Source organism: Morus notabilis, unplaced genomic scaffold (genome assembly GCF_000414095.1).
Source record: "Morus notabilis unplaced genomic scaffold, ASM41409v2 Scaffold78, whole genome shotgun sequence".
Taxonomy (NCBI): domain Eukaryota; kingdom Viridiplantae; phylum Streptophyta; class Magnoliopsida; order Rosales; family Moraceae; genus Morus; species Morus notabilis.
The window spans coordinates 325756-345830 of record NW_010367622.1 but is presented as its reverse complement, the minus strand read 5'-3'; the positions used below and the strand labels follow the sequence as shown (position 1 = coordinate 345830).

Here is a 20075-nt window from a genome sequence, read left to right as displayed (position 1 = left end):
GAAAAAGAGTTAAAAGATGTAATAAAAAAAGATAAGCCAGGAAAAAGAAGCGAAAAAAAAAGAAACAAAACCTTAAAAAAGGTAAAACTTTTAAAGAAAAGCTAGGAAATAAAAAAAAAAAATTAAAGAGAGGGAGGGTAACGAAACGTTTTTCGTACACTCCAAGTAGGGAAAAAAAAACTGATTCACTCTTAGTTATGAGGAGAGATTATGGGAAAAAATACATAAATTTGTCGAACTCTCATCCTTCTGTTAATAAATGACATAAAAGAGAAAAATTAAAATAAGTGAAAAGTAAATACTTTTAAGGAGATATTAGACGTACTGATAGGTCATATTTTTATAACTTTTAAATATGTGAATTTTTTAATTTTTACGTGAATTTATATAAATTTAACGGATAAAAAATTTAATCTACTGATATGTTGACGTACCAAAGAAGATTTTATAATTTTAATAACTAAACTCTTAAAAAGATAAATAGAGAAGAGAGTATGTTTAAGGCTGAAGTTGAAAAGTAATTGTTTGGTTGTAAAAGTAAAAAGTCAAGTGCGTATATTTAACGAAATAATTACATAAAATGTTAACTTAAAGGACTCTGAGTTTAAAGAAGTGTTCTAGGGACAATCTAAAAATAATAAAGGTATAAAAAGTAAATTTAATTATTTTAAAATTATATGTGGTGTGTATTTAAATTGAGACGTGGAAAGTAAAAATAGGTGTATAAATAGAACACCTTTTGTATTATACTTCTAACATCAATTCTTGATTTGTTTAATAAATCTAAAATGAAACTTTAACAATTGACATTTAATTATGGATTTTTGGATATTTAATCAAAATACTAAATCCTATCGTACCAAACGCAAAATAGGATTAATCAAAATCCAATAATATTCTTCTCCCATATAGTCTAATCCAATACTCTAACTTGTCCTGTCCAATGTTGTATTTTGGCCCCTTAATTCTTCCTTTTTTTCCATATCGCTCTCACCATTTTCACATTTTCTTTTCTTCTTTTCCCTTTCTGCTTCCTCTCGTCTCTCCACGGAAGCACAGCGGAAGCTTTCTTTCCTGGGCTTCACCGCCGAGCTTTCCCATCGACTAGAAGGCCAATTTTGAGGTACTGTTTCCTCTCTTGAATGATCTTAATCCCCAATTTCCTTATTGAATTGGTATTTCCTAATATATATTTAGGGTTGCCTTGATTTGTTTACCCTCAAGCCGGCACTGATGTATTGCCTGGCCTTCTTTGCGGAATTGACATTTTCCGTAGCTTTTGGGCAATTTTTAATCTGATATGGAAATTTCCGTCATTTGTTTTGCGTAATCTTTACTTCTCCATATTTTGAGAGGCTTGAATTTAGTTGCTAGATAGATGAATTTCAATGTCAAATATTCAGCATATGCTTCAACCTAGGAGTAAGCCCTAGATGTGTTATGGGTAATTAAAGTCCAACCTGAATTTTTTTTTTAATTTGTAAAATTTTTTTTCCTTCTCCCTTGAATTTTTGTTGTTCAATTGGTTAAGACAAAGAACATTTATAAATTTATACGCATCACACCCAAGTGTCAGCTTTTCCACTCCATTTTTGGCATTCGTTTTCTTGACTATAGTTGATGAATTCCGCCCTATACTTCCAACATCCTAAACATTTTCAGGGCTTTTTTTTTTTTTCAACTGAACTTTCTTTTTCCCTCTAATGTCTTGCTATTTCCTGCCTGAGTAAACAATTCTCTTAGTGTGTCTGTGTGTAGTTTTTTTTTTCCCCCCTCTTTTTTAAATAAAAAACAAAACTAGCGTAGGAAAACAAAAAGAAACTAAACGGAGAATAAGATATCCTCTTAGAAGAAGCTAAGGAAAGAGAAGAGAAATAAAATCAATGAAATAACATGTCTATCCAACTTCCAAGTCACAGCAAGGAGAGAGGAATGGTCTTAACATTTGAGGTATTATTTTCTTTCTTGAATGATCTGAATCCGACATTTCCCTATTGAAAAAAAGAAAAAAAAAAACTGTTAATATGATTAATTTCAATATTTTGAGAGTTTTATAAATTATTAGTTAAAACTTTCGTAATAACGAGGGGCCTTAGACAGTTGCCTTGCTGGCTTTACCCTTAAGCCGACACTGATCTTAGTGAAAATTTTGGATGAAACTGATTGGGCCTGCTATTGCAATTCCCCTAATGAGCGATCTTTTAAGTTCATGTCCTGTTTCTCATTCGTATCAGCAAGCCACTTGTAGTTTGTAAGAGGACTTTCTTTCTAATGGGAAATCTTCTTGTTTTATATAAAAGCTTCGGTTTTGGACCCATTTGGTTAGTATCTTTTCCTTGTCATAGTCCATGTCTCTGGTTTAGTGGCTCAGACTGTGAACTGGGTTTTTGTTTCTGGCACAAAGATGAAGGAGGGCAGTTTTGCTGAAGAGCTTTACTCAGAAAGTTTAAAGCTATCGAACGTGGCATTGGATTCAACATCAAGTGCCCAAAATAAGGTTCTGGATTTTCAAGGTATGGTATTTTAGGGTCCGTTTGGAAGGTATACTCAAATCATGATTCTTGATTTTGACGTTTGAAATTCAAATTTTTTGTTAGAGGAAAACACTGTAGCAGAATCAATGATTTGAGTTTGAGTATATGAAACAAACGGGCCCTTAGTCTTTTAAGGTGAATTGCAAATATTTTTCCGTAAAAAGTTAAAACTCATTGTATACGTTATGCTTGTGGATTTGCTTTTGTTATATATATTGTTTGTTTAGGGAAAGAGAAAGAGGATTTTGTTAAACAAGAGAGTCAATAAAAGATAGCAAAACATCCAGCCAAATAAAATCACTAGATTGCAAAAACATACAATTAGCTAAATAGTGGGCTACAAATTCCATTGACGGGGAACATAGCAAAGAATGCCACTAATTGATTGAGACATTAGCTTCTCTAACATTTTTTATGATAAACTTTTTGGAACGGCTTTGATCTTTAATTGGAAAGTCACTGTTCACATTTTATTTCAGATTCTGAAAGGGATTATTCCTTGTATGAAGATGATTCTTTTTACCATGAATTGGAAAAATCATCTGATCTGGACAGGGAGTGGCAGCGAAGGCGTGAACAATTCCACACGGTACTTTGATAATCTAATGTTAATTTCACTTGTTCTGGTTTCTTTTAGGGTGTATATACTGAATTGTAACTTTTGTTTTTTCCATTCTTATTGTCATATTAGATTGGATATCGTGATGGTGTAATAGCGGGAAAAGAAGCTGCTGCCCAAGAAGGATTTAATATTGGTTTTAAGCAATCAGTCTCTGTTGGATACAAATGGGGGATTGTTAGAGGTGTTACCAGGTAAAAAAAAAAAAAAAAAAAGAGGAGGAACCATATTTATATACTAGTTCTCTATTTCTTGCAGCAAGCTCTGTATTCTTTGTTTTTGAAGAAAATTCATAATTAATTCTTTTTTTTATTATTTACCATGAGAAGTGCACTGGCCTTACTTCCAGACGGTTTGAAGGAAAAACTGATAGAAACGGAAGAAAAGAGAACTGAGTTTCAGAAATTGTATGAATCTGCGCATTCTCTTTCAACAACTGATGCTCTCAAGCGGTTTAATGATTCTATTGTGGCTAAAAGAATTAGAGAACAGGGTGAAAATGTTGAGGCTAGTTCCGATGAAGGACATCTCAACCAGCAACGATCAGATTCAGACCGAAAACAACTAGATAGTTACTATGAAGAGCTTCAATCCCTTCTTCTTGAATCTCCTCGAATGAAAATAGAGTTGTCATAGGGGAATAGAGCTCTATGCTATGCTGTGACGTCAGTAATTTAGTATGTGGTACTAAAATTAGGAATGAAACATGGTAAAGATGATTTTTTTTGACAGTTGAAGTTGCTATTGTTATAAACAGCTATTCTGTCAAAAGAAATGTAATTTATTGTTTCATTGTCCCTCATTAGATTGAGCTTGTCCTTTATATAGTTGTGTTCTGATGGCATTTGGCACCCAAACGTCCACTTGGAATAATTCCAATATACCATCTTGTTTTTAATGGGGAAAAAAAAAAGAAGAAATATGCATATCCCTATTCAATTTTTAGTGTCTAACCAACAACATTATATTACGAGCTATAGAAAAACACTTAAAAGTTGGTCAAAAAGTATTTCAAATTTTTTTTATATAATGTGGTATAATGTGATTGGTTAAATACACTAACATTAAACAGAAGATCAGCTAAAAAAAAAAAAAAAAAGTAAGAGAGAATAGAAGTCGCACAATTGCTTCTCCAGTTGGATGCTTTTTAACCCTTTTTCATCCACACCATTTTTAAATATTCAGAAAGTGCACAAAGTTGTCATGGTTCTAATAGTACAAAACGCCTAAATTGTTGCTCATGTATCAAAGAATATAGCAGCACTTGCCTAAACGACATTAATTTAACTCCAGGAAGTTGCATGACACGTATATACTAAACAATAAACATAACATAATGCTAATACAGTAGAGTAGATAACACAAATACTTGGGAGGTCTAAGTAGCTGCCTCACAAATACAAACGACAAACAGTTGTGGATAATAAGATCAGAATAACTGAACTCAAACATTAATCTCATAATGTCATTGCACATATATTATTAAACTAATTACTCTTGCAAATTACTCCATCCTTTCCACCTCAACTAGTTAGTTGTTGTTTCTCCTGGACCCTGAAGTTTTACCCCCTCAACTTTTTACTTTTCCCCGCCATCACCTGCAGAACATGAGAAACACAATCTCTTCTTATTCCAACACATTAGGAAACTGTTTTCTTCAATGAGTATAACCAGAAAAGTTTTGTCCACTTACCAACACCAGCCTCAGCTACAAGCTTGAATAGGCCTTATCGCCTGCGGAAATGCTTGTGAATGATGATGGTGTTGATGATGACTGAGGCGACGAGATTCGCATTTGGTTACTGGCGTGACAGCTTCAAAGGCTTCAACAAGCAAGGCAACTTTCTTCTTCTTTGCAGGGGCGAGCTTGGTGACGGTCTGTTGTAGCGCATAATCGATCATCCATTCCTCGGAGTTCTTCCGCTCGTCCATCATCTGATGCTTCAAGTCAACCTTCTCTCCCTCTGGTTCCGCGACCAATGGCAGGTAATTTGGTTCTCGTGGATTGAAGTCCCTTGTTGATTCCTCCTCCAAATCCTTGATTCCTCTCCTGCTTCTGTTCCATTTGTTGCGCAGTTCTTCATCGTCGCTTGTATGTTCTACACGCAACAATTCTGGTTTCTTCTCTGGCTTGGTCCTAATTTCCACTTCGGTAACTTCAATCTCACCTTTGCTGTCTGCTGCCTTTTCTGATTCATTAAGCTTTACATCACTGTGATCCACAGAATCGTCGCAAATCGTCATGTGCGTCTTCTCGTTGTGATCGAGGATTTCAATATTGGCGCTACCCTCCTCAACCTTTGTAACTACTTGATTGGCTTCTGATGTTGCTTGCGATGGATCGGGAGATGGGATTTCCTCGATGACGTTTGCATCGTCGCAATACTCGAAGCTAAAATCATCATTGTTGACTTGTTTATCCGTCTCCAAACTCTCTTCTTTGTTCTGTTTCCCATCCTCGGAAGCATCACAAACTTGGCTACTTGTCTCATCATCTTGAGGATTGTTACTAGAATCTTCATCTATCACCCCAGTAAGATTGATCACATTCTCTACTTCAGAAACCATGTTTCTCTCTTCACTCTCCTGAATTCGTTCCTCAACTTGTTCCTCCTCTGAAGTTGCATCCATAGAAGCGTGCATAGATTCTGTCTCTTCGTCTAATCTGAGGTTTTCTTCGTTTCCGCTTAAGTCCTCGAACCCGTCCTCAGTGGAAGAAAGTTGATCAAACATCAAGCCGTCAGGCACTTGCCCAGATACTTCAATCTTTAAATTCAGTTCTTCCGCAAAGTCTCCTTCAAAACATGCACTTTCCTCTTTATGTGCTTCCTTCTCATCATCTTCAGTAATATCATCTGGTGAGAACCCAAGAATTGGTTCAGATTCATCATCCATTTTTCTTGAATTATCCGCTTCATCTTCGATCTCCACATCCGAGAATGTTGCTTTTTCCCACTCCATATCAGAGTCACTTCCCTCCGTTTCTTCTTCATCTGAAACAGGCACGTAATAGTTGTTTGCCTCTTCATGAAAATTTTCTATGATTCCAGTTTCTGTCCAAACAACTTCAGAATATCGTTCAGGTGATTCGTCTGTGTCGATCTCAGACTGCGGTGACCCGACAGAAAGGCTGTCAACAACTTTTACTTGAAGGTAATTTTCTGCTTCTTCTTCATCTCCCCCTTTTGAGGACAAAAATTCAGTCTTTTCCTTATCATCTTCCTTAGTTTTGTTAGCATAGATTTCTACAAAGAAATCCATCCCAACTTTCTCGTCGTCATCTTCCTCATCAATTTCCTTGGCCGCCTTGTCAAACGGTACCGCTAGTTTGAAACTCTTCTGGTTCTTCAACGAGCGTCTTCTAGCCGACAAGAAACGCTTCAATGGAGGCAAAGAAGCATGGTGATGACCATTGAGAGAACAGTAAGTGTACGGACAAACCTTCATGACCGAAGTTCCCTCGGACTCGGTCCCTCCATGATTAAGCATCAGGTAGGAAGGAAACTTTGAGTCCTTGAGAGTTGAAGAACATGTTGCTCTTTGCACATGATCATCAGAAGTGCAAAGAGCAACTCTTGGAGATTTTTTTGAAGAAGCCAGTCTTGAGGGCTTAAAACTGGGTGTTTTTATCAAAGCCCTAACCAGCTTGGAGCTCGACGTTTTTGTTGAATTTTTTGCCAGCCTTTTGTTGTTAGAAGAAGAGCTAACAACTTGCGAGTTTGTCGAATTTCTCCGAAGACTAACCTGGGATGATTGTGGCTCCTTCCTGGCATCAAAACAGCTTGTGGACTTCATGTAATTCGGCGAGCTTTCGACGGTTTTCGTGATCGTCGGAGTCTGCTTCTTTGGTGTGAGTAGTATTGTTGAGACATCTAGAGTTGGAGGAGGTTTTCCAGGCTGAGATATGTTATTCTTTCTAAGAGCTGAAGATGTTGAGGATTTCAAGCTTTGATGACCAATATCTGAGAGCTTGAAAGATCTTGATTTCTTCATCATCTTCTTCTTTAAGTCGGGTAATCTGTTTTTGCCATCTTGGTGTTGAGCAGAGGATGGTTTTTTTAGGCTGATATGATCATGACTTAAATGATCAGCTTGGATTCCAAACTTATCAGCTACTTTTCTTTGAACCATATTCAAAGGGAAAGAAGAAGAAGAAAACCAATGACCACAAGGAAAAGATGAGTACAAAATAAGGAAATGAAGATTGGAGGTTGGTTTTTGGTTTTTCTTTCTTTCCTTTGAGATGGGATTTCAAAGATGAGGAAGAAAAGAAATCCTCCTCTTCTGGGTTTTGTTTGTGTTTTTTGGGTGTGGAAATCACAATGGTGGAAAAAGGAGATTCTTGGAACCCAAACAACAAAAAGATTCCCCAACTATTGTTGGTTTTGTGCTTCTTTGGTGTGAAGTAGTTAGCCCTTTTTTGAAAAGAAAAATATATTTTTTTAGATATGTTATAGCGGATGAAATTTGAATAAGGCTGATATAGGAGAATGACTCTGACTTTCACTAGCAGGCGGTTTTAGGCCATTATTTTGTTTTTTTTTTAATATTTTTTGAATTCTACAAATTGTCATGTGTGATATAGGGTGACTTCTTTTTTTTTTTTTCCCTCCTTTTTATAAATAAAAAAAAAAGACATATGCTAAGTTTTAAGGTATTTTATTAAAGCGTGATTAGATGTTCCAGCCTAATTCTCTCTAGAATGACCGAAACACCCTCCATTTTGTGGATAAAAATTAGAAACACCAACAGGTTAATGCACAAAGGAGATGTTATATGTAAAATCTCAACTAACTGCCTCAATCATTTCTTAAAGATAAGCTCAAACTTAGGCCACTTCAGATTCTGGCCCTATATTACCTGTTTTATTATTGCTCAATTATATGACTACTAATTTATATATATTAAAGAGAGGGAATGGAACAATTATGGTTGAATTAACTTGGTTATTTGATGCCCTGACAGGTTAACGAATGAGAGAAATCAAATACCATAAATTGCATCAAAATTTCGGATTGCATGTTGGTACACTATCGATGCCTGCTCTATCGTCCAAGTAATTAAAATAAACCAATTTAAGGGTCCGTTTAGTTTGTTGATTAAAGTTTTTAATTTGAGTTGATATGTGACTTTATGTGAGAGTTTTTTACTATAGCAAAAAAGTTAAATGTGATTGTTTCTGAGAGCTTTTTAGTGTATCAAAACTCAAATTCTAAACTCAAATCGGTGAAATGAACGGGGCCTAAGAAATTTGAATACTACTTTGTACTTTGTGGGTTTTTTTTAATAAATAAAAAACTTTTGTTTTCAATTCAATCAAGGAACGCTTCATTTCATAAATGGTGCATGAGATTTATTTTTAATCCCATTTTAGTCATTAATTTTTAAAATATCCCATAATAAATTCTTGAGATTTTACTATGTGTTAGTTTCGGTCTTTCTGTTAATTAGACGTCAAATGTTTGATGAAATCTATGAAAATTAAGGATCAAAATTAGAAAGATCTAAAGTTTAGCAATTAAAACAATAAAAAAACAAAAAAAAACTTCCACAGATAGTCCTTAAATTTTAATTATTTTTAATTTTAATCTCTAATTTATATAAATTTCGTCAAATATTTAACACTTATCTAATAAAATGACTAAAATTGAAATAAAATAAAACTTTAGAAATTAATTATAAGATGTTTTAAAAATTAAAAATTAAAGTACGATTAAGAGTAAACTTCAAAAATCATTCAGGATTAACCAATCGTTGAAAAATTTGGGCATGTCACAAATTTCGCCGAGCATCATAAAGTTTAAAATGAAGAATAAAAAAATTGGGTAGTATGGCAACTGAGTACATAGTAGTATTCTCTAGTAGCACTAACAAAGAACGAATTAATTAATTACTAACTTTTTATTTTCTGAGAAAAGACAAATTAAGTAGCTGTTTATTAATTGAGAAATTTTCTAAATTTTTATTCTTTATTTTTAATAATTAATTTTTTATTAAGAATGAGGATAAAAATTTAAATTTATACATTTTAAGGAGTATTTATCTAAATTACTTATTATAATTAAATAATCATTTTAAGGAGGATTATTACCTATTATAATTATATAATCAACAGTGGACCGGCCACCAAAGAAAAAGAAGGTTGGGCGGTTAGGTCGGCGATAATGGGCTACTAGTGGGCCCTACAACGGGCCGAAGGTCCATATTTAACAGAACATCACAGACGCTCCTCGTCAGTGTTCCCAATCCCCAATGAAAAAGGTGTGCGTTTGCCATAAAGAAATAAATAATATATAAATGGGGACCACCTTAAGAATTGGCGTTCCAGGTAAATATCTTTTGAACCTCAATTGGCCTTTCAACTATTTTTTTTTTTTTTTTTTTTTTTTTTTTCATGCGGACGGGACTTGCAGTATGGATTAAGCAAATGTGTTCTGTTTCAAGAGGAGATTTTTGTGATGCAAAGAAAAAGTTAGCTACTTTTTAGGACGAGGTATTTAATTCTAGTACATGTACATTAAATTTGATCAAGTTATATTAAAATAAAATAAAATAAAAATATGCAAAACTTGATAGAAACTTACACATATATTTCTGTTTAAAACGAAACTCCAACTCTCCATATAAGTTTTGGTATTAAGCATTTTAATTGTTAGCTAAAAAATAAAAACAAATAAATTTAAGTAAACTAGGTAAATACACACACGAATATGTTGAAAGTCTATAGAAAAGTATTGACTGTGAATATGGTATTTTTACATACTTTACTGCAGGATTCCATTATATTATTGCGATGATATTCTTGGGGGATATTTACATTTTTATATTCTGTGTTTTAGGTTTATTCAAAATGTATACTTTTGAGTTTTAATCACATTAAATGTACACATTCAAATTAAATTTAATATATGAATTTATACCGTATTTCAGTAATAATTGATTTTAACCTTTAAAATGACAAAACTATCCCAAAAAGAGAGAAAAGAAACTAAAACTTTCCAACATAACGCAAAATAAAAATTTAAAACACACAAAAAAAAATCCATTTCAATGGTATTTTATAAATTTTTAGGTCAAAACAGTAAGCTTAAGGTTTCTTTAGTTTTTTTTTTCTTTTTTTATTTTTTATTCAATGGTATTTTAGGTATTTTAAGTTAAAATCAAGGGTTGGCTGTGGAAATGTATAAATTTAGGTATTAAATCTAATTTGAAGGTATACATTTAATGAGATAAAAAATTAAATATATAATTTTTGAATAAATCTAAAACACAAGTATAAAAGGATTATATCCCATACTCTTATTCACCGGTATTAGTTCGTAATAAGGCAGGTAAGAGAATATCATATCTAAGTGGGGGCGGGTGTGAGGGTTTAAATGAATCGCGAGTCAAGGTTGGGGAAGCTTCCCTACCAGTTATCCCGAATTTGGTCTTATAATATATATTTTTAAATTTTAATTAATGGGTAAATGAGTAGCGTATGAGAATAAAAATTGTCGCTGCCAAGCTCATTCACTTTGCTACTACATTGCTGCTATTTTTGTTTAATGCATTTTTTTTTTTTTTCTCAAGACAAGGTTAAAGAAAAAACTTTGATAGTAAGGCATATCCACTAATTCTGCACGTTTGATTCCCCTCCTTTTCTTTTTGAAAGTAATTGGTTTACACTTTTTCCTTTTCTTTTCTCAAGAACAATAAATGAAATGTACATTATTTGGAGAATTCAATGATAAGGAACAATAAATGAAATGTACATTATTTGGAGATATAAATAAAAAATTAAAAAAAAAAAAAAAAAAAAAAAAAAAACCTTACTGCCAAATAGGTAGAGTTCTAAAATACTGTATTTAGAAAAATTCTCTGATAGAATAAAAACAAATTTACCAATCGGTAAAGTTCTAAAACACTATTTTTTTATTAAATTTTGTTAAAGTGCCATATTTTTCTTAATCTTATATGATTATAAAACAATCTGACCTTAAAAATCATATTTTATTATCAGGATAATTTTTATATCCTACCAGAAAATCCTCCTATATATATTGTTCTTATTGTTGGTTAATACATATTTTTTTTCTCTAGAAAAAATTGAGGAAACTTTTACATCAAAGTGTATTTATTGATAATACACAAACACTTTTCTTTCTTGTTGTTTTGTTTTTGAAGTTATTGTTGTACGTACTAATTTTCTCTTTTTTGGAGAATGATAACTGAGAAAACTTCTGTGGTGGAGCATATTTATTAGGGGAAGTTCTCTAATAAGGTAAGGAAAAGAAAAAAAAAAATGATAAGTACAATTATGAACCATTAGTGTTTTTTTTTTCCTTTCTATTTTGTTATATTATATTTGTTTTTAATCTAATACGAGCATCGCATGCTCTGACGGTTAAAGATCGTGTCTTATTAATAAAAGCTAACTAAGGAAGGAGTCAATTAAAACACTGCTTATTGTATTCTGAATAATAAAAATGAACAAGTGGCTTTGTTCGTTTCACCGATTTGAGTTTTCGATTCGAGTTGAGAAGTGATTTTTTGTGAGAGAAAATATTGTAGCACAAAAAGAATTTGAATTTTTATGAGAAAAAACACCGTAACAAAAACTTGAGTTGTGATTCAAATACAACCTACTTAACATGTAGAAAAATAATCTAGCGTCCTAACAGCTGACTAAAGATAACATAATAATTTTAGAATTCGAAACATATTTACCTACAAATTTGATGTTTTAAAAAATAAAACCAGTACAAAATTTTCTACCACAATAATTTTCCTTATAACGCGCGCTGAGCAATTGGTATGATGACTTTAGCAACTGGTCATATAATCAAGGGTCCATATATAGGAGAATTAAATGAAATTTTAAACCATCACATCATATTAGAAATATATCATATTAAAAAAAACAAAAAAAAAATTAATTTTATAAAACTTAATAAAAATATAAAGGTTTAGAATTGTGCCAACTGATAGTTTTGTTTTGTTTTTTTTTTTTTTTATCCCACCCAAAAAGCAGTACAAAATTTTTGGAGTAAATATTTTCTGCATCTTTACGTGTACGTGGTATATGTGTGTGTGGATGAATAAAAGCGAACATCGCAATGATAACCTTTATTTCGTGCTAGCTCCATTGGCACGCATGGATAGCAGCAAAGACTAAAGTATCATGCTACCCAATACCACGTGAGCTACATGTTCAAGGGACATCATAGCTAGCTCTCTCTTCCATTATGATCATTTGTCAATATATTCTCTCCATAAAAGGCCAATTTCTAACTCACATCTTCTAATATATATATAATGACACTTGAAAGAGCCAGAGATATCGATTCTTCGCTTCATGATTTCAACTCTTATTTTACTAAGAAATTGGTACTTTCACTTTTTACTCGTTTGCATTTTCCCCCCTTGGTGCAATTTATTGAAGGCTTGAAATGTTTCTCTTTATATCCTTGGAGAATGAGTGAAACAGCATATTTGATAAGGTGTTTAATTAGAAAATTATAACATATCTGATAGGGTGCATCTATTGACACTTTTTTTTTTTTTTTTTTTTTTTTTTTTTTTTTTTTTACACATCTTTTTTTTAATAATATGTTTTATTATTAAATTTCCTATTAATAAAATTACTTTTACGGACAATAATATTTTAAAACTATACTCATTACGTTTCCTTCTATTTTTTGGTTTCCTTTATTGTTTTTGTCATTTTTTTCCTTTTTTCCAATTTTCTTTTCTACTCTTTTCTTATTTTTATTGTTCTTTTTTAAAATGTCTAATTTCATTTTTTTCCTCTTTTTTTTTTTTTTTTTTTTTTTTTTTTTTTTTTCTATCTCTTTGCCAAAGATCTGTCTACAATTTATTTTTTTTGTGGTATGACTCTTTAGAATACTTTTTTTTCACGCTTTCCTCCTATTAAAATAATTTACATATCCTTCTTTTTTTTTTCTTCCTTTTTTGCCAAAGGTTCTTCTACAATTTATTTTTTTATATTCTTTTAAATACTTTATATTCAAAGTAATTTTTTATATTTTATTTCCTAATTAGCCTAATCAATAAATTTTTTTCTTAAATACATTTTCTTTAAAAAGGATTTTTCACATTATCCTTTCAGCTTCACTAATTAGCTCATGTTGAGATAATTTTGAATTATTAGTTTTTTCCTTTTCTTTACTCGTTCATATATATTTTTCCTTATTTTTATTTCTTTTTTTCTTAAAGCTCTTATATAGTTTAATTCATTTTCGATGTATTTTTTTCAAATGCTATTTTTCTTTGATTACTTCCATTAAAATATGGTTTTTAAATGTCTTCATATTTAATCTGTTTTCGTACTTTTTAACAACTAATTAAAATGCTATCAGTAATCAAGCTTAATATGCACATGTCACTCAACTGGTTATTTTTAGGGGAATTTTCAAAAATGTAATGAATAAAATAACACTATTTTATTTTTACAATTATTGTTAAATTTATCTTATATTATTAATAACTTACAGGTTCTTTTTTCATAGTTGCAGGTTATTTTTCGTAACCTGCAAGTTATCGTTCTTAACCTGCACGTTATCACTTCGTATACTGCAGGTTATTTTTCGTACTGACATCAAAATTTTGTATAGTGACATAAATAATAAAATTTAGGGAAAAAAAAAGTTAAACTTTAAATTTTCTCCTTTTTTTTTTTTAATATTTAGATACAAATCTTTTACAGGAAAATATTTATAAAGTTTGTTAAAAAATCGTGGCACTGAATAGCCAATAAACTGGGGTTATTAGTGGGGAGAAGAGAGACTCCATTTGTTAGTTGTTAAGGGTCCATAAATAGGTACTTGGAATCTTGTTTTTCCCCACAGACCTACACAGACCAACTGAGTTGTACTGATCAAATAGGTTGAGCAAGCACAAAAGTTGGAAATTGTGCAATTAATGATCTTGAAGTTTCTATAGGGAAACTTAGTATTAAGTTTTTAATCAGACTTTTTGAAGATCAGCTCGAATTTTCAGTCATTTGCCTCTCACAAACTTTAATCAACGGAATTAAGAAGAATAAAAATTTAATTAAAGGGTATGGTAAGATAACTATATGTAAAGTCGTTATCAATATGAAATGATTTTGAAGCTAATCATTGTCAAGCAAAGCAAAAACAAAGGAAAAAAAAAGGGAAAAACACGAAAAGATTGGCAGATTGTGAAAGAGGAACAATACCAACTTTGTTAAAAAGCAATGGGGGGAAAAAAATAGTGTGTGCCCTTTAAAGATTTCAGTAGTCTCTTTAGGTATGTGTTTACGAAAAAGTAGTCTGTTTATGTAATTTAAAGACAAAGATCTTATTTTGGGATCTGCTTTTCTAATGAGAAATCCAGAACGTCAAATACCCTTTTCTCACCTCATTTGTATCACAGATTCAAAAGCATGAGAACTCGTGTGCAAAAATATCGGCTAAAAGTACCTCCACTCCACGCGCAAGAAAAATGAGTAATTTACCATTCCAGTGCGTCTAGAATATTATGACATTAAATTCTAGAAGTACGATTACTTTTTAGTTTTTTTTTTTTTTTTTTAATCTTTGACGAATTGCCGCTTAACTTATTAATTTTAACAATTAAGCTCTTAAACTTGTCAGATGACTCAAAACCTCTACAATTTGGCCCAAATGAAGCAGATATCCATGTGCTTTGCAAATTACCCTATGAATATTGAGTATTGGTAATTAATCCCCTTCTATCTGTCATTTATTTACACGATGTTTTCAATTTGGGCCACATTACAACAGTTCAATAAATTTAGTAGTCAAAATTAAAAGTGTAGGAGACAGTTTGTCAAATTACTTAAAGTTCAGGGTAAAGCCCTAGTAACCCTTCCTCTTAATGATAATTCTATTAACATGTTATGAAAAAAAGACTCTCGGCATAATGCCATGCTCTAAACGATCATTTCTATATAAGAGTTTACTAGTTTTGTTGACTTTTTATTTTTATTTTTATTTTGACGTGATTTCAAACATATTTAACGTTTAAAAACAAAGCTCTCACTGTTAATTCTTTTTAGAAAATTATACAGGTAATTGAACTTGAGGGTATTGGCTAGTTGTGTTGGTAAGATCATTCGCTATGGTACAAAAGAACTTGAGAATGTTTAAATGCGTCTCTTCCATAAACTAAAGTAAAACTTATAAGAAGAAAAATACATACCTACCTTTGTATAACTGGGCAAATCCTAGGGAAGCCTGATAATTAGATTTTTTGTTTTTGAATTTTATAAATTGGATATTCGAAGAATATCAGTTATTTCATTTTGCTCTTTAATATTTAAAATTGACACAAATGATAAAATTATGCCCGAGGTTATCATAAGTAGCTATTTCGATCATAAAACATCATTTTTTTAATGATTTTAATGACATGGTGATCATGTGATTAGTTGGTTAAAAGCAACAAGAGAATGATGGTGGTGTGGGCAGTGGTGAAACCAGAATTTTTTTTAATAGGAACATGAATGAGAATAAAGTTTCACACTAAAATAATAATATAATTATTATTTGTTTTACTATTTTTACACTACGATAATAATATAATTATTATTTGTTTTACTATTTTTGTATATATTTTTAATCCAAATAAATCAGTAATTAAGTTTAATTTACTTTTCAAGATCTACAATTTCCAAATTGTGAATTTATATTTTAATGACGTGATTTATTGTTGATTTATTTATCAATTTAAGTTTAAAATATGAGATACTCAATAGTTAAATTTTGAGGCATGCATAATTAAAATGTTTAGAGAATTTTAATCTAAATATCATAAATGGAAAAATTCAGCAGGGCGATCTAAGGGAAAAAGTTAAAAAACATAATCGAAGCAAAATTAAAAAGGTCATTTGAAGCCAGTGAGGGTGGCTGCTCCCACTAGACCTAAGGTGGCTTCGCCACTAGTGCAGGGCCGGGTTGGAAAGGGCAGAGGCGACACTTAGGGTTAAAGCGAGGAAGAATTTGTGAATGTTTTTTTTAAGTTTTCAAATTTTATATATTTATTTAAATTTATTATGTTGCCCTTTCTCAAATAGTCACATGACCCTACACGTGATTAAAGCTTAAAGCTGTTAAAAATTAATGCCTCAATAATAAAGGTGCCATAATTGCAACTTATTATGAGCATAGTGAGAGTTTTGTGTCATTTCCGGGTGCTTTTATTCATACCTCTCTTTACTCTTCACACCCCCTTAACTACACTTTGCATAATATTTAAATGATTAAATTTTCTTTTTACACACTCCTATTATTCTAAAATTACCACTAAATATTTTCATAAAATTATTAAAGATGGTTTTATTTACACCCCTTCTTTTCTCTACACACCTACTCATTTACTCTCCATGCCCCCTTTTAACTATACACCTATATAAATTAATTTACTAATAATATTATATATTATTTATTCCTTTTTGTTGAAATTTTAGGCATGGAGTTTTTCTATTTTTTTATTTGTTCATATTTTTATATTTTTTATTTTGAAGTTCAACAGGGAAACAAAAATAAATAAAAACTAAAAATATTAAATGAAAAAGGTAAATAAAAAAATAGAAAATGTAAACTCAATTGTATTATATTCATTGAATATTGATATGACCTGATAACAGACAAAAGTGCAGTAAAGATCTCTATAAAAGGTGGTAGTAGAAAATTGAATAAATAGGTGGTAGTAGAAAATTGGAGAACATAATTTTGCTCTTACTCTCTTATATTAGGTGCCTACACTGAGAGATAAAAGAGAAGAAAAGTTCTTCTATTCCCAGTTCTGCTTTGTTTGTGTTCAATTATATGGGTGAGAAATTAGTAGAGTGATAATATCCGGTAGTTCTAAATTAGTGCTCACGGCCTTATAGATATCAAGAACGAGATGTGGAAGCTTTGGATTTTCTGGTAAGCTTAGTGCGAGGAATATTCATAGTTAAAGAACTCAAGTTATTGACCTAATCGCTTCGAGGATGAGAAATAATTATATTGTTTTCTTGCGTGTATTAAAATATTCTATAAAGTTAATAAGTTTTATAAAAGATTTTGTTATACACGATCTTTAACTATAGACTTCCGCATCTAAAATAGTTTTAGAAACAAACATCTGACATTATAAAAAATGAAAAAAGATGAAACAATTTGCTTAAAAGATTGATTAGCAAAAAAATATCGGCACAATACCATTGAGAAAAGAAAAAAAAATAAACTGTATACTTATGATTTTGACCTAAAAAATATGCAAAATACCATTGAAATGAGTTTTTTTGGGTGTATTTTTAATTTTATTTTTTATAATATTGTACAGTTTTAGTTTTTTTCCTTTATTCTTAAGGATAGTTTGGTCATTTTAAAGGTCAAAATCAGTTATTAACCAATATGAGGTATAAATTTGTATATTAAATCTAATTTGAAGGTATACATTTGATGGGATAAAAAATGGAAGGTATAGATTTTAAATAAACCTAAAATATAAGGTATAAAAATATAAATATTCCTATATAAAAATTGTGATATCCTACTTAATTTTCTAATGTAAGGATGAATTACAAGGCCCAACAATATGGCGACAAGAGGGACATAAACAAGTGGAGTAGGCCGGGAAAGGAAGTTAAGACGTCTAACTGCAACTAAAAAGGATGTAGGGCAATCTGTCTTCAATAAGCTCCATGAACACTCGTAGATGTACTAATTGTGAGGTACAATTGAATGAAGAAGTTTTTAAATTCTAATCAGATCTATTGCAAGATGAGGGGGCACAAAGGGTCCTCGTCATGATCTTAGGGCTTTGATTGAGCTTTTTGAAATATTTTCAAACTCAACAGGGGTCCCTTTGATCACATGCCATACCACATGCCCAGCAAAATAAATAAATAATAAAGTGCTCAGTTTGCTGAGTTTCTTTCTTTCTTTATAATGATATATACTAAAGAGAGAGCGTTTGTTGAACGTACACTCCATAAAAAATGACAAACATTATTATTATTATTATTATTATTATTTTTATTTTATTATTTGGAAAACTCTGTCAATTGATTAACTGGGAACAAAGTCAAAACAGATAGCCCCGGAGAGATCTATTAAACGAGCGTCTTGAGATCAGACTAAGGAGATAATTTGGGGATCCAGAGAAATGCCACAAAATTAAGGCTTGAATTGATTCTTGCCATCATAGAGAAGTTCTTGTAAAATGTAACACCAATATATTTATAATGTCAAATCTATCCTAGACATTATACTAAAATGTCGATAATAAGTAGGATCAATCTCAAACAAGCTTGTTGAGATCTTAAACTTGGAAATTTTGGGCGATTCTGCGAAATGCCACAAAGTTAAAGCTTGAATTGATTCTTGCCATGTTAAAAAGTTTGTGTAAAATTGTTATACCAGCCTATTTAGACTATCAAATCTACCCTTAAATATTATACTAAAATGCAGATGGTAACCATTAGTAACTAGACTACTAGTATCCTACTATGATACACTTAAAAATTCTAACATGATAACCAGTTGGTGACCGACAATATCCTACTATAATATTGTTCATTCATCAAACACTCAACGGTGGAGATGTTGGGAGGTGTACTTAAAACATGAGATGTAATTATGGATTTCATTATCATTTAATAAAGTAGAAATTTCATTATTTATGTATATGTATTGTTATATATTTTATGAATATAGTTGAAAATTCTATGACTATATATGTGACCTTAAATATAGTATATAAGTGTTGTATATTAGAGGGTAATATTTAAGGATGATAATCAAAATAAGTATGTAATGAATTTAATGAAAGTTTGGAACCTTTAATGAAAACATTATTATTAATACATGTCATTCTCATTAAGAATAGAACGAGCTTATCCGCATCGTTGATATAGAGAGATCTCGAATGAGTGTATTTTACATAATGGATTATGTAGGATTGAAACAAGACACAATATGAATTTCTGATATTTTCCATTAAGTATAGGAATTCTAATTGAGTCTACCGATGGTCATATATAGAATGATCTTAATCCTGAGTTATTAGCAGATTTCTATTTATGGATCGTGTCTTTTGACTTACTCGGTATGGATTTCGAGATTACTAAATCTTATTCCTTGTATCTTGGAGACATAATGAAATAGGTAACCATGAATATTATATGAGATGGAATCCATTCATTCTTAAGAAAGAAGCAGATAAATAATTCTATTGAGTGTTGATATGGTATTTGAATATGTAACGAGCTCATATTCATAAATTTATTTTGTGAATATACAATTAATTAGAGAATCAATGTGACTCAAGGAGAAAGATGTAATTAGAGAGGTTAACAGATTTCACCTAACTCTAATTATGAATTAGTTATGGAAGATTGATCTATATAGAGTGACTATATCAAATGAACATTTCACAGATGTAAATAGATGTCTATAACATAAAGAGTGCAATTCCAAGTTTATAGTGGAATAACTTTAGAACTAATAAGATTAATTAATTAATTAGAGAGTTTGATTAATTGTTAATTTTATTAGAGCTTGATATTATATGTCCATGAGTCCCCGTATCCTCTTTTTAATTCTACAAGACATTGAGGATAAAACAGAAATTTATAATTATGTAATTTTAAATTATATCACTCGAAAATAATTAATTAAGAATTAATTATTCATTGAATAATGTGATTATTTAATTTAAATTTTGGAACACACATGTTGTGGGACAACATAGCGCCACACGCCCAAGATAGGGAGAACTCCTCTGGGATTCAGTTGCTTGCTCTCCAAGTTATCTGGTTTGCTTGTTGGATAAGTTATCTAATTAGAATTCAAATTAAATTGGAGTAAGACTTTAATTGGAATTTAAATTTGAGTCAAGATTGTACTAGAGGATAAAAGAAAATTTTTCTCCTTCCCCTATCT

The 20075-nt window shown here is 31.0% G+C and overlaps 2 protein-coding genes across 2 annotated transcripts; one reads left to right on the top strand and one right to left on the bottom strand.

The window, feature by feature from the left end:
• Positions 1-934: 934 nt before the first annotated feature.
• LOC21410483 (putative tRNA 2'-phosphotransferase) lies at positions 935-3958 on the top strand. The gene is made up of 5 exons (XM_010112923.2): positions 935-1123; positions 2405-2513; positions 3014-3123; positions 3226-3347; positions 3483-3958. Exons 2-5 carry the CDS (start codon positions 2405-2407, stop codon positions 3787-3789), a joined length of 648 nt encoding a protein of 215 aa, XP_010111225.1. The 5' UTR covers positions 935-1123; the 3' UTR covers positions 3790-3958.
• Positions 3959-4417: 459 nt separating this feature from the next.
• LOC21410482 (calmodulin binding protein PICBP) lies at positions 4418-7595 on the bottom strand. The gene is made up of 2 exons (XM_010112922.2): positions 4847-7595; positions 4418-4751 (listed from the first exon to the last, which is right to left on the bottom strand). Exon 1 carries the CDS (start codon positions 7282-7284, stop codon positions 4858-4860), a length of 2427 nt encoding a protein of 808 aa, XP_010111224.1. The 5' UTR covers positions 7285-7595; the 3' UTR covers positions 4418-4751; positions 4847-4857.
• Between the last annotated feature and the right edge of the window lie 12480 nt (positions 7596-20075).

Excerpts from the sequence above, each read along its gene's own strand:
- LOC21410483 (XM_010112923.2), top strand. The coding sequence starts at position 2,405 with ATGAAGGAGGGCAGTTTTGCTGAAGAGCTTTACTCAGAAAGTTTAAAG. Across the intron at positions 2,514-3,013 it reads TAAGGTTCTGGATTTTCAAG|ATTCTGAAAGGGATTATTCC; the intron begins GTATGGTATTTT and ends ATTTTATTTCAG. Across the intron at positions 3,124-3,225 it reads GGCGTGAACAATTCCACACG|ATTGGATATCGTGATGGTGT; the intron begins GTACTTTGATAA and ends TTGTCATATTAG.
- LOC21410482 (XM_010112922.2), bottom strand. The coding sequence starts at position 7,284 with ATGGTTCAAAGAAAAGTAGCTGATAAGTTTGGAATCCAAGCTGATCAT.